General features: G+C 37.7%; 1 protein-coding gene across 5 annotated transcripts in view; it reads left to right on the forward strand.

Annotated features, from left to right (window-relative positions):
* The first annotated feature begins 6,482 nt into the window (after nt 1-6,482).
* Ttc8 (tetratricopeptide repeat domain 8) overlaps nt 6,483-19,052 on the forward strand; it is a 48,300-nt gene continuing 35,730 nt past the window's right edge. The window contains exons 1-2 of one of the 5 annotated variants that reach the window (XM_021723835.3): nt 6,483-6,705; nt 15,591-15,620. In XM_021723835.3, coding sequence (XP_021579510.2) covers nt 6,592-6,705; nt 15,591-15,620 — 144 coding nt within the window. In that variant the 5' untranslated portion in view covers nt 6,483-6,591. Of the gene's footprint in view, nt 6,706-11,103; nt 11,144-15,590; nt 15,621-19,052 lie in introns of all 5 variants that reach the window. The other 4 variants (XM_021723833.3, XM_040274670.2, XM_005321311.5 and 1 more) reach the window with 4 other exon arrangements.

Consider the following 19,052-nt stretch of genomic DNA (forward strand, 5'->3'; position numbering starts at 1 on the left):
GCTGGAGAGGTAACTCAGTGGTACAGTGTTTGCCTAGAACGTGTGAGGTCCTGGGTTCAATCTCCAGCACACCCCCCCACACACACACACACAAACACACACAGACAGTGTTAAAGGATACCAGAACCTGACAGTAGGGGAACACGACAGATTTTTATTCAGGAACGATTGCAATAGGGGAAAAGAGATGTTGTCTCAACTCCAAATACAGTAAGAATAAACGGGGGATTTATAGCCAAGGAGTAGGTTGCTCCGGTTGAGGTTGAGGATGGTGGGTAGAAAATCACAAGGATGGGACATAAAGAGGTAGAGAAATTCTTACTAAACTGACTTAACAGGATTCTTGCTGAAGGCAGGCCAGAATAATCAGATATTACCTAGGGGATGGTGGGAAATAAGGAATTGATCAAATATGGAAGGTAAGGGATTCTTTCAAAGCTCATTTAGCAGAATTTTTGTTATAACTGGACTCTGAAAGGATGGAATGGAAGATCAAGGCCAAGTTGAGAAAAGGGATCAGAGGAACCTTACTAAAGTCTGATCAAGAAGACTCTTTGTTAGGAATTGCCGCAGTCTGGCTGGGCACAAAATCACGAGCCACTCACAGCCTTGTAGATTCCAACAGCAACTCTTTATTCCTGAACTCTCACTGGCACTCTACACGCAGGTTCTGGGAAAATCCACACCTCCACGGAGCTCTGCATCCCAAATACTCTCTGAATTCCAGGAGAACTCAACAGGAACTCAAGGAGCGGGCGCCTGAGGCAGCAGGATACGCCCTATTCCCAGCAGGATCCACACCCTAAACCTGGAACCTCCCTAAACCCGGATCAGCCCTGGTCCTTGAGCAGGGTCACCTTTCTCAAACATTCATGCAATGTCACTGCAAATGACCTGGGTCCAAGGCAAGCCCATTTCCACAATGGAGAGTCCTCCCTCTAAGCAACATTGGGTAGGCTGACAAAGAAATTGCTATGCATCATTCCTACTTGGCTATGGCTCTCAGCAAGGAATCGTAAGTGCTCTGAAGAAAAATGTGGCAGAGAAATGAGACGGGAATGATTCAGAGGGAAGACCTCTTCAATGAAGTCACATCCAGTGGGGATCTTTATGAAGTGACAGATTGAAGCAGTTGGATATCCGGGGAAGAGTGTGGCTGTTAGCCAACAGCAAATGTATATAATGCCATGCTAAGTCAAGGACCAGCAAAAAGCCCAGTTTTGATCAAGGATGGGATGAATAAGTGGGAGGAAGTGGAATATGGTCAGAGAAGTAGTCAGCAACCTGGAGCACTTGTAGGTTTTATGTAAGCGATTTGTATTGTGATGGTACAGCATTCCAGAACCTATTATTTATTTATTCATTTTAAAGAGAGAGGGAGGAGAGAGAGAGAGAGAGAGAGAGAGAGAGAGAGAGAGAGAGAGAGAGAGAGAGAATTTTTTTAATATTTATTTTTCAGTTTTTTGGTGGATACAACAACATCTTTATTTTATGTGGTGCTGAGGCTCCAACCCAGCGCCCTGCGCATGCCAGGTGAGTGTGTTACTGCTTGAGCCACACCCCCAGCCCCTGGAATCTATTATTTATTTTTTTAAAGAATAGTACTCTAGTCAGATTAAAGACACCTTCTTATTCATTGCCCTCCTCTCATACGTGAAAGTGTCTTTGTTATAGATTAGTGTAAAAGGCAGGGATTAAGAATGTATTGTACACTACATTTTAAAAATCAGAACTTCTATTTTGCATTTTAAATATTTATACCAGGATTCCCTCTATACAAATGCTGTATGATAGGGAGATATCATTGTTTTAGCTAAAAAGACTAGGCCTATTCTTTTTCTTTTTTGAAAATATTTTTTTTAAAAAAAAATCTGTTATGATTCCTTGCCACTAAATAGATGCAGGAACTCTTTCATATCACATTCAGTTACATCAGGATGGATCCAGAGGTAGTGGTTGCATAAATAGAATTTGTACCAACAAAATTCTAAGCTTACTTCAATTGTTGAAAATTAATTCATTTTCAGACTTCAGAATCTGATTTTCAGAGTATAAGAAGCTTGACAGAAAAAGCAATTGAGCATAATCAGCTCTCTTTATGTGCTTAGTTTAAAACTGTTTAGGCTGTTGTATGTGATATGAATCAGAAGGACTTGATAAATATTCCTATGAATACCTAGATGGATCACCTTAGTGAATGTGTAATTGCCTATGAAACACAGTCTTAAACAAGCAAATTCAAAATCAAAGGGGATGTTTAATAATTGTACCTTCACTTTCTTTAGATCTTTGCCAAAATAACAGGTGGTAACTTCATTGGGGAGCTACAAGAGGAAAATGGATCTTGGCAGATGGTCAGTAATTTGAGGTTAATGCAATGCAGCTCATACACAGAAATTGAGAGGCCTTTTTATTTTCAAGAAAGTCACTAGTTTTGTAAGTGCTTTTTGATTTGGAATTTGCTATGCTGGTAGCAGAGTATTAAGAGAATATCTTTCATCAGATAAATAAAAGTGATTGTTCAAGGATTTGAAATGCCAGTAATACTAAATTGTGACCATTGTATGGCATAAAACATTTTTTCTATGAATATATTTTCACATAAATTTGAAGGTTTGAGAAAAAAGGTGAAAATTTGTGAATAGAGCTATAGAAAATTTAATCTGTACCCTACAAGTCATAAATACTGACCTTCACATCAATGACACAAAAGGGATGAGGCAGAGACAATATTTGTTATATATATTAGAATGAACATGAAACTTTGATAGTTTTCTGAGTTATTGAATCAAAGTGTCCACTTAATTACAGAATGCAAAATAAATATTTCAAAATCCCAAATTTCCAACGTCATGAAGTTTTCTAGAAAGACAGTTATCTGAAATTGTGGAACATTAATTTTAGCTCTGCCTTTTCAGTACCAACCTCTTATTCCAGAATGTACTGAACACTAGTAAATAAGACTAGTGTTATAGTAATCTTGTTCTAGATTTTACTGGGTGTTCTGGATTTTACTAAGAATTCACTGTTCAGTATATTGTTGGTATGGTTTAAGATAGAAAGAGATATTCTTGTCCTACTTTACCAAGAGATGTAATTTCCCCTCCCACTCATGAGAAGAGAGAGACTTTGTTATACTCATTAATGTATCCCCTATAGATCCTATAGATCCTGTAAAATGCATGACATACATAGGCACTCAATAAATGTTGTTAGAATGAATAATGAATCATCTAGAAAGCTGTTAGAATAGGACATGTAAGTTGTCAAAGAAACTATATAAAAACAGTTTATTTGACATCTTAAGAGAAAAACTTTCAAGGAACATGGGAATTATAATCAATATCCTCTACTGATCATAGAGTGGAAACAGTAAGTGTGACCTCACTTCCAGTGCTCTTTCACTAACTACTCTTTATGTATAAACACCTTGGGGGCAGGAGACCTGTCTTGTTCATTTCTGCATTTTTTTTACTACCAAGCATGGGGCCTGGACAAAAACTTGTTGAGCAAAAGAACATCTCTTTCTATACTTTTTGTTTTTCTTTTGGGTTAAATTAAATGGCTAGAATAATTCAAATTTAACATTTAGGAAAATTTAACCTTTGCATTTAAAGGTACATTATCTTAGGTATTTGATTTTAAACCGAATTAACCTAAAGAGATATCTGGTTGCTTGAGAGCAAAAGATAAGGATCTGTGAGCAGAGATATAGCATTGATTGAGAAACTGACCCTTTGAAAGGGATTAAGTTGTTTCTCTGCTTCCTTTTCTCTAGTAGTAAAATGGTCCTTCATTAGGAATTGTTACATCTAATGTTTTTCCTACTAGCCTATCTTTTTAAAAACTGGTTTCTCTTTTATTAGTTAGAAATGATAAAAATGCAACAAAGTCTATCTATAAATTAATAAAATTAACTGTAAACACATTTACACAATACAAAAATAACAAATGTTTATAACCTTGTAAAGGCATCTCTTATGCTCCATTTGGACATGCTTAACATCCTGTAGTTTGCTAAATATTCCAGGATTTTCTTCACCTGTTTGATTTTGTGAAAGAAAAAAATTTTGTAAAAGAAAAAAAGATTATCAGCATTCTGAAAGAAGTTAACATGAATTACTACTAAAATATTTCAATGCCTCTTTTTTGTTTCATGTTGATATATTTATTTTCTTATTTATGAAAGTCTTTTTTTTCTCTCTTGGAAACTGACAATAATCTCAGTATATACAAATCAATTACAAGTCATCAAGATGGTTCAGTCATAGCTGCCCATTTGAATTGAAAACAAAAAAAACCCAAACAAACCCCTTCCCCCAAATCCCTAGGTCACCCATCTCTAGAGGTGGAATTTAAGCATCTGTACTTTTCAGAACTCCCCAAGCATTCTACAAAATACCTGACCAGCAGTTTTCAAAACTGTCAAGGTTGCTGGCATAGTGGCACACATCTGTAATCCCAGTGCCTGTAATGTCAATGGCTTGGGAGGCTGAGGCAGGAGGACTGCAGGTTCAAATTCAGGTTCCGCAATTTAGTGGGGCCCTAAGCATCTTAGTGAGATCCTATTTCAAAATAAAAAATAAAAAGGACTGGGGATATGGCTCAGTGGTTAAGCACCCCGGGTTCAATCCCTGGTACCAAAAAAGCAAACAAACAAACAAACAAACAGTCAAGATCATTATTAACAAGGAAAGTGTGAAAAATTGTCTTGGACTAAAGGAGGTGTAGGAGATGTGATGACTAAATATACTGTGATAACCTAAACGGGATCCTGGAATAGAAAAAAATGATGTCAGGGGAAAACTACTGAAAGTCCCATAAGCTATAGCATTTGCCTAATAGTGAAGTGCCAGTGTTATTTCCTTAGTTGTGAAATCATTATATTGCAATGTAAAATACTAACAATAGGAAGAACTTTGTGAGAGTACATGGAAACTTGATATTATCTCTGTAACTTTTCTGTATGTATCAATTATTATAAAATAGTTTGTTTTAAAAATAGGTCTAATATGGATCCAGGGTGGAGACTCACATAGGAATCTGCTTACATGGTTTCAGATAACAGAAGGCCCCCTCAGTTACCAGTAAGCCTTCTCAAAACCTGATCTTCACAATGGAATGCTGCATTAAGACCCTTAAGACAGATTACAGTTCTAGAATCATTTCCAGGAAAACACAAATGGACTAGCTATAATAAAAACAGCTGTAATAATCATTATTCTGATACTCACTTCCAAGATACAAAAATTTTTACAAGGATTTTTTAGTAACTAGGAGAAAATCCACTTCTTAGTTTAGAAATTAAAGTTTCATTTTGATATCTACAAAAAATTATCTGGATTAAATATAATAGCTGCATTATGATTTCCTAGAGATTTTAGACAATTGCAAGTGATTTATCTTTGCTAGGAGCCTTGCCAATCTGTTATCTGCAGTGATAAAGGAGATTTAGATAGCTCAGAAAGTTCTGCAGTATTAATTTTTTTCCCCCCTTCCACTGTGGTAGGATGGAAGCAAAGGAAAAAGATCCCCTATTCTTCCATGAGGCCTAACTTGATTTAGCCTGGCTGCCCTTTTGTCTTTCTAAGCACTGCCGTTATATATCTATCATTCGGAAGAAATCAGTGACAAAGTGCCTGCCTAGCATGCACAAGGCCTTGAGCTGGAATATTAGCACCAGAAAATAAATCACTATGTACAAACAACCATTTGACAAATTGCACGTTCAAAAGCTCCTTTTAATTATTTTTGGCATTATCTACTTGGGGGGGGGGAATCACAAATTTAAAATTGATAATCTTTTAAAAAATATTTTTTAGTTGTAGTTGGACACAACACCTTTATTTCACTTGTTAATTTTTGTATGTGGTGCTGAGGATGGAACCCAGGGTCTCCCAGGTGCGAAGCAAGCGCTCTACTACCGCTGAGCCACAACCCCAGCCCATTATTGATAATCTTTATGCATCTTCGAATTAACAAATATTAACAGCCTGTAGCACCCATATTACAGTCAGAGTTCCCTGACTCCACGAGACTTTAGGTAAGCAATTTCTCTTCTCCAAGCCTATCTCAGTTTCTCATCTGTAAAAGGAGTGGATCGGATCAAGCAATCTTTAAAGCCCCGGGTAGTTCAACATTAAGATTCCGCGACAAGGACCTGGAGAAACGGCAGAGTTTTAGGATTTAGGGAGGAGGAGGATGGAGATGCCACTCAGGGTCGTCTCCCGGAACTTTTGGGGACAGCCGGGAAGCTGAGCGTGGGTTGCTAGGCAACTGCGCCTCCTGGGAGGATGGAGGACCCCAGGCGAGGTGTCTAAGTCACAACCTCTATGGTGTCTTACTTTTCGAAATTAATGAAATCTACAGCTTTTAACAGTACACATTTTTTTTGCAGCCACGTTGGGGCAAATTCTGATGCTGAGTTCGGCTCGCCGTTTTCTATTTCCCGTTTTCAGGCGCGCGGCGGGCACCTCTCCAAGAAGGCCCAGCCGCCGCGCGTTGCCGGGTAGAGCCCGACGCTAGGCGCTCTGCGCTCCCGGCCTTTCCTTGGGCTGGCCCTTGGTGCTCTGCGGGCAGGTCTGGGCCGCCATGGGCTCGGAGATGGAGCCGCTGCTCCTGGCCTGGAGCTATTTTAGGCGCAGGAAGTTCCAGCTCTGCGCGGATCTGTGCACGCAGATGCTGGAGAAGTCCCCTTATGACCAGGTACCGATCGGCCCTGTCAGCCAGAGCAGCCTCGCGCAGAAGCTGAGGGCTCTGGGCATTCCACGGCCCCGGGGAAGGGTGGCCGGGGAGGAAGGTCCCAGGTTAGGCCGACCATGGTCTGGCCGCAGAGGCACCTGGAGCCAGAACCCTTGGAGCCGTGGCTGGCAAGTCCCTGACCTCGGCGTCCCCCGGGATCCCCAGTTCTGTGCCTTGACTGCCCCCTCTGCAAACTTCAGCATCCCTTTTTCTTTAAGTTACCCAGAATGAGTGCCCTGAATTTTCTCTTGTTAAGTAACTTATATTTTCTATTTAGTTGCCTCTGGACAAACTCTTAAGCTCACAACAAAAGGTCTCAAGAAAAAAAAAAACAAACCGCAAACCCCGTGCAAACAAAGATCTGTGACTCTCCACCCCCTTTTAACCCAGTTGCCTTTTCGTTTGAATCAAAAGTGACCTTATCACCTCATCTTTAGACAGTTGTCCCAAAGTGGAGGAACTTTTGATTCTGGACCATGAGTTCAACTTGAGGCAAATACGCAAGATAAAGGAGAATGTATGAAGGGGAAAGATACATTTATTATTAAAGAAATTACCTGGGCAAAGAAAACTGTAATTGTAGGAGGGAGGGATAGGACAGAAAGTCTCCCTAGAAGAAGGAATGATGGTATTGGTTAAAAGGGAGCTTGAATAAATAATGAATGAAAAGGGTAATAAACCAAGTGTGTGAGGTAACAACTGATGGGCAGGTCACTCCTGAAAAAGAAAAAAGAATGAAAGAAAAAGCAGACTTATGGCAGCTTGTTAGTGAGTGCTTCTAGTAAATGTGGAATGTACCTAGACAGTTCTGGTTCCCCAGCTTTTCCTCTAGTGGTGTTGCCTTGGTGTTTTTTAAAAAAAAAAAAAAAAAAGGAAAGTGGAGGGGAGATCTAAGTGTGCCTTAGCTTCCAGCTAAGGACGAACACTGTTGAGAGTACATCTCCTCCCAAACAACCAATATTAGTGGTAATGCTAAGCTAGGTTCTGTTCCTGGTAATTGACTTTAGTAAATAGGAACAAGTTTCTGTAGACAAGCATTTTTCCAAGGGTGTTTCTTGGCACAGTATTTCCACAAATCCTGGGGGAGAAAAAAGATTCCATAATCAAATATGTTTGGGAGTTGTGAGAAAACGTTGACACTTTTACTTTTGTTAAGACAGAGGGTTGTCAAAAACTTTTGATGTTCCATACATTGTTTTAAGCACAATGGTTTGCAAGAACTTTACTTGCTCTTTCCATTGTTCCATTAAATTAGGGTAGTTTCCATTCAGTGTTCCACTGAACACTAGTCCCAAGAGCTGTTCAGTGAAAAAAGTTTCTTCATTACATGCATTTGGGAAATGTATATTCCCTTCTTAGGGATTCAAGATGCATACTAAAGGCTCTGAGTTGTTCTGAAGAAAATAAACCTAATTTTGCCTAATTTTGATTAAGTTTTAAAATTTATTTGATGAGTGATTCCTTTTTTTGACCAGGGCAAGGGTCAAGTATCTTATTATCCTGAGGAGATGCTGTCACATTGGGAAATATTGTTATGAGTAAAAGAGCAATGTTTATTGATGTCTAAGACCCTATAATCTTGGGTCCATAGAGACATTCAGCACTGCAACTAGGAATTGAGATTTCACTTGAGACAGGCATTGTGATCAGGACTTTTTATGTGTTCATTTCAATTATATCAATGTTTAGTATTTTCAGACATAGATTCTGTAAATTATATGTATTTCTAATCCTTAGATTAATCTTGCAAAGTAGATAAAATAAGAGTAGTAGCTTAACTGATGTGGTGCAGAGTTTTATTATATCATCTCATTTAATCCTCAACTATTTTTAGGAATTGGTGCTGTTTTCTTCACTTTAGTGAACACTAAAGCACAAGGTGAAGTAAATTGTCCAAAATTACAAAGCTAGTAAGCCTATTGCGTTTGCATGTGATTTTGTGTTCTTTTCCACTGGTCTTCATTCCTGTTTTGGTGTCAATACCATGCTGTTTTTGTTACTATAACTCTTTAGTGTAATTTAAGGTCTGGTATTGTGATATCTTCTGCTTCACTTTTCTTGCTAAGTATTGCTTTGGCTATTCTGGGCCTCTTAGTTTTCCAAATGAATTTCATAACTGCTTTTTCTTTTCCTATGAAGAATGTCATTGGAATTTCTTGTTTTGAGTGTCAGTTTTAAAAAAATTAATGTAGAAAATTCTGCCTGGATTCCTTCAGGTTTTTCTAGTAGTAATTGTTATCATTGGTGTTTCTTATGGTGCTTTTGTTGTTTCAGTAGAGGGTGTCAAATGGTGGGGGATATTCCTATCTATGAAGAGTTTTAACAGAAATGTGACCAGAGCAGGAGTAGCTAATCTTCAGACCCCCCAGTTGGCTCTTTACCTTATGCTCTTTTTGCCTCATGGGCATTTATTGAATTTCCACATTTTAGAGTACTTTTCTTTTATAATGATTTGAATTACCATTTCTGTGCCACCAAACTGATTTTAGTATGAAATAGTTATTTTGAAGCTGTGCCTGGGCACATAGAGGAGCAAGGAAATGAAAATATTTCTTTTGATTGTCACATGGATTCATTTTTGCTTTTGTTTTTTCTCTTCCCAAAACATATGCTAGCTTTTATTTTCAATAGTGTTATTTTTTTCACTTTGGTTTTGCTTATTTTTCTCCCAGATGAGGAGAACCTCTCTAAATTGATCTGTTATGTTTGAATCTTCTTGTATGCTGAGCCAGTGAGCTTCAAAGAGAGTGTGTAGACCTGCTTTACATCAGCCTAGCTAGTTAGAAAGATGTGATACTTGATGAATACTATGTTTTCTTAGAGTAATCCATTTTTATTTGGCTGTAAAAGGACTGATGGGTAGGTTGAACATAATAATATTGTGTTTGATCATGGGGATGGGTTCTTGAAGAACATAGGTCCTAGACTTTTTTCCCAGTCACAAAATTGTGAGGGACAGAGGGAAGGCTGTATCCCGAAGCATGAAGAATGTTAAAGCTCAAATCTGCTAAGAATAAAGACAAGGTTACCAGGTTAATTCATCATACTTTTCTCTTTTTGATAAAAATGGTAAGAATAACCAATTCAGAGAGCAGCATTGCCTGTCCCCCCCCCCAAAGTATTATTTAAATCATGACTAAAAAATGGCAAAAATTTATTAGATATAAAAGGGGAAAATGCAGACAGCCCTCTGTACAGTGATATGACCTAGAGGGAATGCTCGCTTTCTCAGCTCATGTCGCTCACCCTGATTAGTTGCTTAATCTGATTATTGTTCTCTGTGTTCCATATGTCAGATTCATGACTGTAAAACCAGTCCTGATTTTTTTTTTTTCAGCTCCATTGCAATCAGACAGTTCATGAAAACATGGAGGGTTTTCAGACAGTGGTGTTTTTAAAAGACAACATACTTTCATTAATGAGATAGATTTCTGGTAGATTTTCAAGATTTTCAGATTGTTAAAATCAGTGATTCTGAGGGTGGGAGCATTAATTAGGTATCGGAATAGGGGTAAGAGTTTTTTCTAATGCACCTCTTCCTCTCCTGCTATCAATCTCTACTTAAAATGAGAGACATTATGGAGGGGAGGGGGTTCTTATAAGAATGATTTGAATGTGGGGAAAAGGCTGAGAGCCACTGGCTTAGATGAAAAAGAAACCAGTTCTCCCCAGTGAGCTCCATGTTTAGTTTAGCTGAGACAGCAATTAGATGTTCTACACCAAACATATCTTTCTGTACAGTTTCTTAATTTGTTTCCTCTTTGAGGCCATGGAGACTTAGCTAGACTTAATACTTTGATTCCATACACTTTCAGGCAGTTCATTTTAAGGATTTTTGTTACTGCTGAATTGTACAAATTACATTTCCATTTGGCTACTTGGTCACTTGATCTCTCTAGCCTTCTGAAATCCATCAATTTCTCTGTTCTCTTACAGGTGTCTCCTTTCTGTTACTATTTGGAGTCACAATGAGGCAAGTCACTTGCCAAGAGTGACTCCATCTTATGGGGAACATTCTATAATAAGCAGCACATGCAACTATGCTGCAAACAGCAAGTATTTATCTCCCCAATTAAGGAAGCTGCTGCACACAGTAACCAGAACATCCCAGAAAGTTAGAACACTGTCCCAAAAAGAAGTTTTGTTAGCTACAGAATAATAATATTGTGCTGATGAAAATAGATCTGCTTGAATTCCTACTTGTTGATATAAAAAAAGGATGAGAGGCCAGACCTGAGTAAAGCTTGGCTCACTCATGGTTTAAAAGACTCCAGGAGGCAGTTATTCTGGTTTAAAGGACTCCATGAGGTAGTTTTACTTTGTGTCATTATCTCAACATATTGTTGTGTGTTACCTCAACAGCTACTGGATTCTGAACAACTCTGCAGACTCATTAACCAGAGTAAGTGTTGTTGGCAATTAGGAAGTTTCATTCAGAAATATCTGGAGGGTTAATTCTCCAAAGTAATAACAACAAACTAAGAGAAAGCTGTACTCTGGGGAGGAAGGAAGGACGCAAACTGCTGTGAGCAGAAGTGGATGGTAATGGGGACTTGCTGGTTCTAGGCAGTGGCCTCTACTTCCCCTGTCCTTACCACTTTGAAGGAGACTCAGAGTTTTAATTTGATCTGCCATAACTGGGAATGAGTTCTGAGTTCTGAGAAAGATGAAATAGATGGTTAAGTGCTTATCTTTTAACCTTGTACTTAAGTATATGTGAAAGAACTCTAAAAATAATGAAGTATTTTTTAAAATGTAAGATTTTATTTGGCCTTAAAACTATCCCAGAAAGAAGATATTATTGCTCTAACTTGAGAGGGTAGTGAAGGTTATATGACTTGTTCAAGGTTATATGACTAAGTGGCTTCCTGAGGATCAAGCCCAAATCCTTTGAGTCCAGGATAAGGCCTGGTGCTTTCTATTTAACTGTATTGATACCCATAGCAATATTTACTAGGCTAAGTGGACTTAAGCTGTGGTTTCCTATATGGGTGGACTGAATTAAATCACAGAACTATAATTGAGACTCAAAGATGAAGGTCTGGTAGTTTTTTTTTTTTTTTAAATTTCTCCCTATCTTCAAACTGAAACATCCTGACTTTTCTTCTTTATAGTCCTGCTCCAGATTAATTATCCAGCCGAGACATGACCTATCCTTGGTCTCCCCCCCATCCTACAGCAACATGTTGTCAAGGACAAGGCCTGGTGCTTTATATTTTTTTTAAATATTTTTTTAGTTGTTGATGGGTCTTTATTTTATTTATTTATATGTGGTGCTGAGAATTGAACCCAGTGCCTCATGCATGCTAGCTAGGTAAGTGCTCTACCACTGAGCTACAACCCCAGCTCTGGTGCTTTCTATTTAACTGTATTGATAGCCATAGAAAAAGGAATGAAGACTAGTGGATGATCTTACTGTCGTCTCACATGATCAGCAAAGCTCATGCTCTTGACCCAGGATATGGAGGTTCAGATACTAATTCTGCACCTTGGCTTCAGCATTTTCTCAGCTGTAATGGAGATGGTCATGTACCTCTACCAAAAAGGGTTGTGTAAGGGTTTTCTTTAATGCATGGTTAATAACCATAATTGTTAGCTGCTATTGTCTCTATATAGCTAATGTCAAATTGATGTTTATTTGGTAGTAAGCAGGGAGCATTATAGTACAGAACACGCATGTGTTGGAGACCCTGGGCAGATTCAAAGGGGATGGGGTAAAGGCAAAATGAGGAGGATTATGAAAGTTATTTTGAAACAATAATCTTTGGCCATAGGATTAATAATAAGGGTGTTCAAGGATCCATTACAAAAGTGGTGTCCATTCAAGGTTGAATGGACAGTTACTGGACAGATGTCCTTTGTAGAAATATTTCCTGTCTAAGGTATCAGTGGTCATTGTTCAAGGTTGTGGTTCTGGCAGACTCTTTTGTCATAGTTCTTGTTATCAGGCATGTGTGCATGAGATCCCCGCTGTTATAACCTTCCAGCTTTATTTATTATTTATTTATTTTTGTTGGCCTTGGTATAAGTTGACCCATCTTGATTCTGACCACTTTCACCCTGGAGATTTTTTTTTAATATTCATTTTTTAGTTGTAGTTGGACACAATACCTTTTATTTTCATGTGGTACTGAGGATCGAACCCAGTGCCTTACACACACTAGGTGAGCGCTCTACCACTGAGCCATAACCCCAGCCCCTACTCTGGAGATATTTGCATGTAGGATTTGTCATATGTACATTTTTCTGAAAGGACTGTTGGTGATTTGGAAAGCATTTATAAGGAAAATATTCAGTGAAATTGATGGTGAAATAATGTTGATATAGATCATAAATCACAGGCATTTGATAATTTCCAGAATAATCTCCTTTGTCTGTGATTCCCTTCTTATTTGCCATGCCTTCTGCTTTTCTTCCTCTTCTTAATTCATGTATAATTTGTTCGGAACTATAACACACTGTCTTATACTTTATGCGTCTTCCCCAGAGAAGGTTTCCAGAGCCTCATGGGTGCGAGGGACACCAGGAGCATGCTGTGGGAATTGCATGCATTCTGCCTCACACCTGTTCAGGCCCGACTCCATATTCCATCCACAGAGCCCCTCAGCTGTCTCTATACATCCCTACTCCAGGTCCCTCATTTTCTTTTCTGATCTTCTTATTTCACATCATTCCCCTGCCTGTTATTCATCTGCACACAGAAATATTCCCAAGGGGCAGAAGAACATGAGAGTGTTGGCCAAGCCCTTCATCAGTGCACAGATTCCTGTGAGGCTGAACTGGTGGTTTCAGTTTAGGCCACTGGAAGAATCTACCAGTCCTGGGCAGAATAACAAGCATCCTTCAGATTTTACTTACTACTAGTGGCTTTTGTCTCCTTTAGTTATGTACTTTTCCTTTCTGAGCATTATCTACAATCACCTCTGACAAATGCCCCTCTATCCATATTGGGCTTGTTTTGTATCTCTCCTAAAGGTACTTTTTTAAAGTTATTTACTTTTTAGTGTTTTACTTTTTTGTGGTGTTGGAGCTGGAATCCAGGGCCTCACTCGTGCTAAGCACACATCCACCACTGAGCTACACCTTCAGCCCCCACCTAAATTTTACCCTCTAGTCCTGCCTTGTTACTTGCAGCTCTTTAACAAATATATATTTTTTAATCTCCAAGAGGCACTGGCAAGAAAGAGCTCTTGCTTCTTTCAACGTTTGCATGCCCTTGTGCAAATTACTTAATACCTGTGAGTTTGATCCTTACTCTGTAAAATGGATAAAAATACCTACTTGTTTCTTTCAGAGAGGTTTTTATGCTCAAATAAGATAATGGGCTATACAGACTTGGAGATGAACAGACAGAAGAAAGAAAATACAAAGTGTCACTCTCATATGCCTATTTCCTTAAGGATGGACTGTGTTTAGGAAATCTGCACTTTTTCCATATCCTTAGGCGCACTGGAGTTGCAAACCTCCAGTTGCTGTGAGTTCACTAGTTGCCATCTTGTGCTTGTTTCAGTCAATTGCCATATCTTCTCTAACTCCCATTCTTCACTGCCTTCACTGTTTCCAACCTTCCTTACTTAATCTTTTCCTCTGATGTTCCTGCCATATACCTTGCTATATAAATGATTTATATAGTTCATACATTGCTTACTCAGAAAATATATAAATATTATATATATTATATTTGATTTTTAATTGCAAATGAACACAATACCTTTATTTTTATTTATTTATTTATTTATTTTTATGTGGTGCTGAGGATCTAACCCAGTGCCTCACACATGCCAGGTAAGTGCTCTACCATTGAGCCACAACCCCAGCCCTCAGATAAGATATTCTTTTTTTTTAATTAGTTTTTTTAGGTGCAGTTGTACACAATACCTTTATTTTATCCATTTATTTCCATGTGGTGCTGAGGATCGAACCTAGTACGTCACATATGTGAGGCAAGCACTCTGCCACTGAGCCACAGTCCTAGCTCCTCAAAAGAATATTCTTAAAATGTATCTGGGGTGTTGTTTTGGGGGTTTAGAACCATAGGAAAGCATGGTTCCCCCTTCTATTTCTTTAAATTTTTTTTTTTTTAGTTGTAGATGGACACAATACCTTTATTTTGTTTATTTATTTTTATGTGGTTCTGAAGCTCGAACCCAGTGCCTCAAATGTGCTAGGGCAGTGCTCTACTACTGAGCCACAAGCCCAGCCCGCCCTCTATTTCTTAGTAGTTTTCCAAAGAAAGCGTGATACAGATAAAGTGCTTAACAGATGCTGCTTCCTAGACATGCAAATGTAGATATATTATAAGTGAATTTGTTCTGTTTGCTCTTTTTAACCAATGATTTTCTATTTAATTTGGATAGCAACTTAAGATGGTGAGTTCGTTAGCATCTAGTACTAATGTGTATTCATAGTCTATTTATAAAAATTTCACAAAGAATTTTACATTTTGAATTAGTTTCTTATTAATAGTCATAGAAAGGTTTATATTCCTTAGTTTTCCATTTCCTCCCTGACTAGAGCCTGAATATTTTAATATTTTTGAATATAAGGAAATGTTTTCTTAATATATTTATAAATTTATCATTACTTTCTGAGCTATTGTCTTCATTAAATAAGATGTTGAGATACCTTCTCTTTGTGCTCTGAATGAGGTTACATTCATTAGAACTCTCTGATCTGCATTCGTTTTATAGAACTCTTGAGACCACTTGGGAAGAATGATTAAAGTTAATATTTGGATTTTTATTGAATGAAATAGAGTTCCTCTACAGATGCCTGGGTAGTCATTCCGACTTTTTATTTTAGGAGTTACACTTCTTAAAAATGTTTACTGCCTTCTTAATGCTTTCCAGGAACCCACTCCTGAATTTCCAGTGTCTCAGGTAAAGGTTTAGCTGTAGCTTTTAGTTTAGAGAATATTTTAGTTAATGATTGCTTAGTTGTTGCTGTAGAGTAGAAAATTTGCTGTATAGCTACTTGGCTTGTAGATTAGAAAATAAGCCTAAGCAGGCATTCTGTACTTTCTTATGTAAATAAATGTTTACATTTCCAACTTTTGTATATGTGAATAGCCTTGTAGAACTAATGTGCTCTATTCATTAAGATTTAGGGCTTAAATAGAAGTGTCAAGATTGAACAGAGGATGAAAAAAATAAAGACTGAAGCAAGGGGAGGCATGGGCGTAGGGACCTGGAGTCAGCACCACCACAAGTGTCAGGAAAGACATTATGGTTAGGACAGTAGGTCTTAAAGAGAGTGGGCCAGCTCTGCCTGGAAGGTCTGAGTCTTAACTGACCTGATGGCTCTAGGAGGGAGGAAGCTGCCACAGTGAGAAAGGAAGGAAGGGACAATGGCCAGACAGCCAGGTTGACCAAACCAACGTGGTTAGATTTAGCCAGAGAGACCTGCTAACTGGACAAGACAGGGAATCAGGAGGAAACTCTGGGAGAAGAAGTCTGGTGTGGGGCCCCCTGCCAATCCATGCTCTTATCCACATGGGTTCCCAGTGAGTCTGGGAAAAAGGAGAAGAGCTTCGAATCAGAGGGCTTAAATGTTGCCAGGTGTTTGCCCTGCCAAGTGAGAGAGAATGCTCCCAGTGTGTTAGAAGTAAATAAGGGATTTGAGCCTCATCTGAAGTTCACATGAGTAATGACCAAGCCTTTTAGAACAGCAAATATACAAAGTACTTTCATGGAGGTTTGTATAGTACTAAACACTGTAAGTAGGTTAAGTAGGTTAAAATGTAGCACTCTGTTCTTTGAAAGGATGACATTTGTCTTTTGTATGTTCATAATCTTGGTTTACAAACTGATGCTTGGGGGAAACTTGTTTTTTTTTTTTCCATGATACAAGTTATTCAAGAAGGATCTAAATTATGAAAAGACAAAGTTTTTGTCTTCAATAATTTTGTAAGATTTTGATTAAAATTAAAATGAAACACCAACAATATGCATTGTAGGTATGACTGGAACACTGTAAATGGCATTTAAAAGTTTCTAAGTGGCACATAGGCTTCATGTAGCACCTAAATTTCTCTTCCTGGTCTTTTCCTGTAGACTTAATTATCCACTGGATAATGATCTAAAAGGGAACAAGGCTGGCTGGATTTTTTTGACCTTACTATTCACACTTAAAATGTTTTTTCTTTTTTGCATATGTTTACAACTTGAAAAGAAATGAGGCTTTACAATATCACTTCAAAATCTTGTGCCTAAAGTTTTGTTTGCATAGAGTAAGCAGAGTGTAAAATATTACTACTGATTTATATGATATCTGAATAGATCAGAGATAATATTTGTTTCATATACTTATTTAATAATAATCTATCAAAATTATCTCTTACATACCTTAAAACTCCCTGTCTTGTATGCTGTATAAAAAGAAACAGAATAAAGCATTTTGCTCAGCCTGTAGTTTCGACCTCTTCATGTTTATTTTTATAACTAAAATCTGATTACCGGGGCCTGGAGTTGTAGCTCCATGGAAGAGTGCTTGCCTAGCATGTGTGAGGCACTGGGTTTGGTTCTCAGCACCACATATAAATAAATAACATAAAGGTCCATCAACAACTAAAAAATATTTTTTTAAAAAATATGATTACCCTCACAATAGATAGAACCAGTAAGTTAATATATTTCCTGATGTTAGCTGGCAGGAATATGCCTCAAGAGTATTGTCCTTGGGGCTGGGGACGTGGCTCAAGCAGTAACGCGCTCGCCTGGCATGTGCGGGGCGCTGGGTTTGATCCTCAGCACCACATAAAAATAAAATAAAGATGTTGTGTCCACCGAAAACTAAAAAATAAATATTAAAAAATTCTCTCTCTCTCTAAAAAAAAAAAAGGTAATGTCCTACAGACTTAGCTCAGTAGGTGAATGAAATGGGATTGTTTTTTACAGACATAAGGGAAATAATTGATATGATTATTCATGTAGATTGGGAGAAACTTTTGATTTTTTAATATTTCTAGTACATAAATATGCAACTATATTTACATAAATGACTATTTTTAGTTGCATGATGCTACCATTTATTAATGTTTTAAGCATAGCTAATAAAAGAAATGTATAGTTTTATTCAGATTCAAGGGGCAATTTGAGATTACTGTGTGTGCTTTATTATTCTTTAAAAAAAACAGGCAGAGGATTTGGGGCTGTAAAACATACTTGGCTTATTTCCAACATAAAAAAATTATTATTTTTTAAAGCTAAAGCCCCATCTGCTGTTTTTATTAAAACCTCAAAAATAGTTCATATTGCCAGGCGTAGTTCTTTGAATGTAGTCTTGATATTTAATCAAGCAGTGATATGTGATTTTCGAGGTCAGTTTTTGGTAGGACAGAAGAATAATCAGGAAGATTAGTTTTTCTCAAACTGATAAAATTTTAAAGATTTATTACAGATATTTAAATTTAAAAAAATTCACATTATTAGATTCATTTCTTAAGAATTAGATTTTAAAAATTGAAACAAATATAAATCTATTTTATTTTTGAAAAAGTGAATAGAACTCTGAGAATAGAACAAGATGTTTTTGTTTGAATTCTAAAGTATTTATTCATTTGATGGGGAAGGAATAGTGGATTTGCTTTTCTATTATTCACTTTTAGCTTAATATAAAAATGTGCATCTCTTGAATATTAAGAGGGGCGTGGATGTAAGAAGTATGGTAGAATAGACTATGAGATAACAGTGCAAACATTAAAATAGTTCAAAATAAAGTATGTGCTTGGGTGACTAATAACTGACTGTATAAATGATACCTAATTATAAAAACTTGGCTTTTAAAGAGCTGATTTAACTAGGACTCTAAATCATAGTTTGAGAGCTTCATTAGCTCCTCATCAGGATAGAAAACCCTATAACTTGATGTGCCATATAGTCATCATCTGGCCTCTGCTTTTTGCTCCAGCCTTGTTCCCTGACTGTTCCTTTTGTGCAGCCTGATTCTTCAACCATACTCTTGAAGAGTTTGCAAACACATTAGCTCCCGAACTAGCCTGCCTTTGATCTCGTGGCTTCTTTTCCTGGCCACAGCTCTTCCTCTTATACACTTCGGTCTGCCTTCAGGCCGCTAGGAGTCTTTCCTCTCTCCTTCCATGGTATATTTCTTTTTAGTTTTTATTTTTATTATTGCATCTTCCCATTACACTGGAATTCTTTGGAGCTAAAACTAGAACTATGACTTCTTCTTTGTATTCCCAGACATGGCCCTAAAGTAGGTATTCATGAAAACCAGCAGAGTCCATGTCCTACTTTATTGTTTCAACAGAAAGTATTGCAGTCCTTCTTCCTGTCCACCAGAGTCCTGACCAA

Source organism: Ictidomys tridecemlineatus, chromosome 5, assembly GCF_052094955.1.
Source record: "Ictidomys tridecemlineatus isolate mIctTri1 chromosome 5, mIctTri1.hap1, whole genome shotgun sequence".
NCBI classification, from domain to species: Eukaryota; Metazoa; Chordata; class Mammalia; order Rodentia; family Sciuridae; genus Ictidomys; species Ictidomys tridecemlineatus.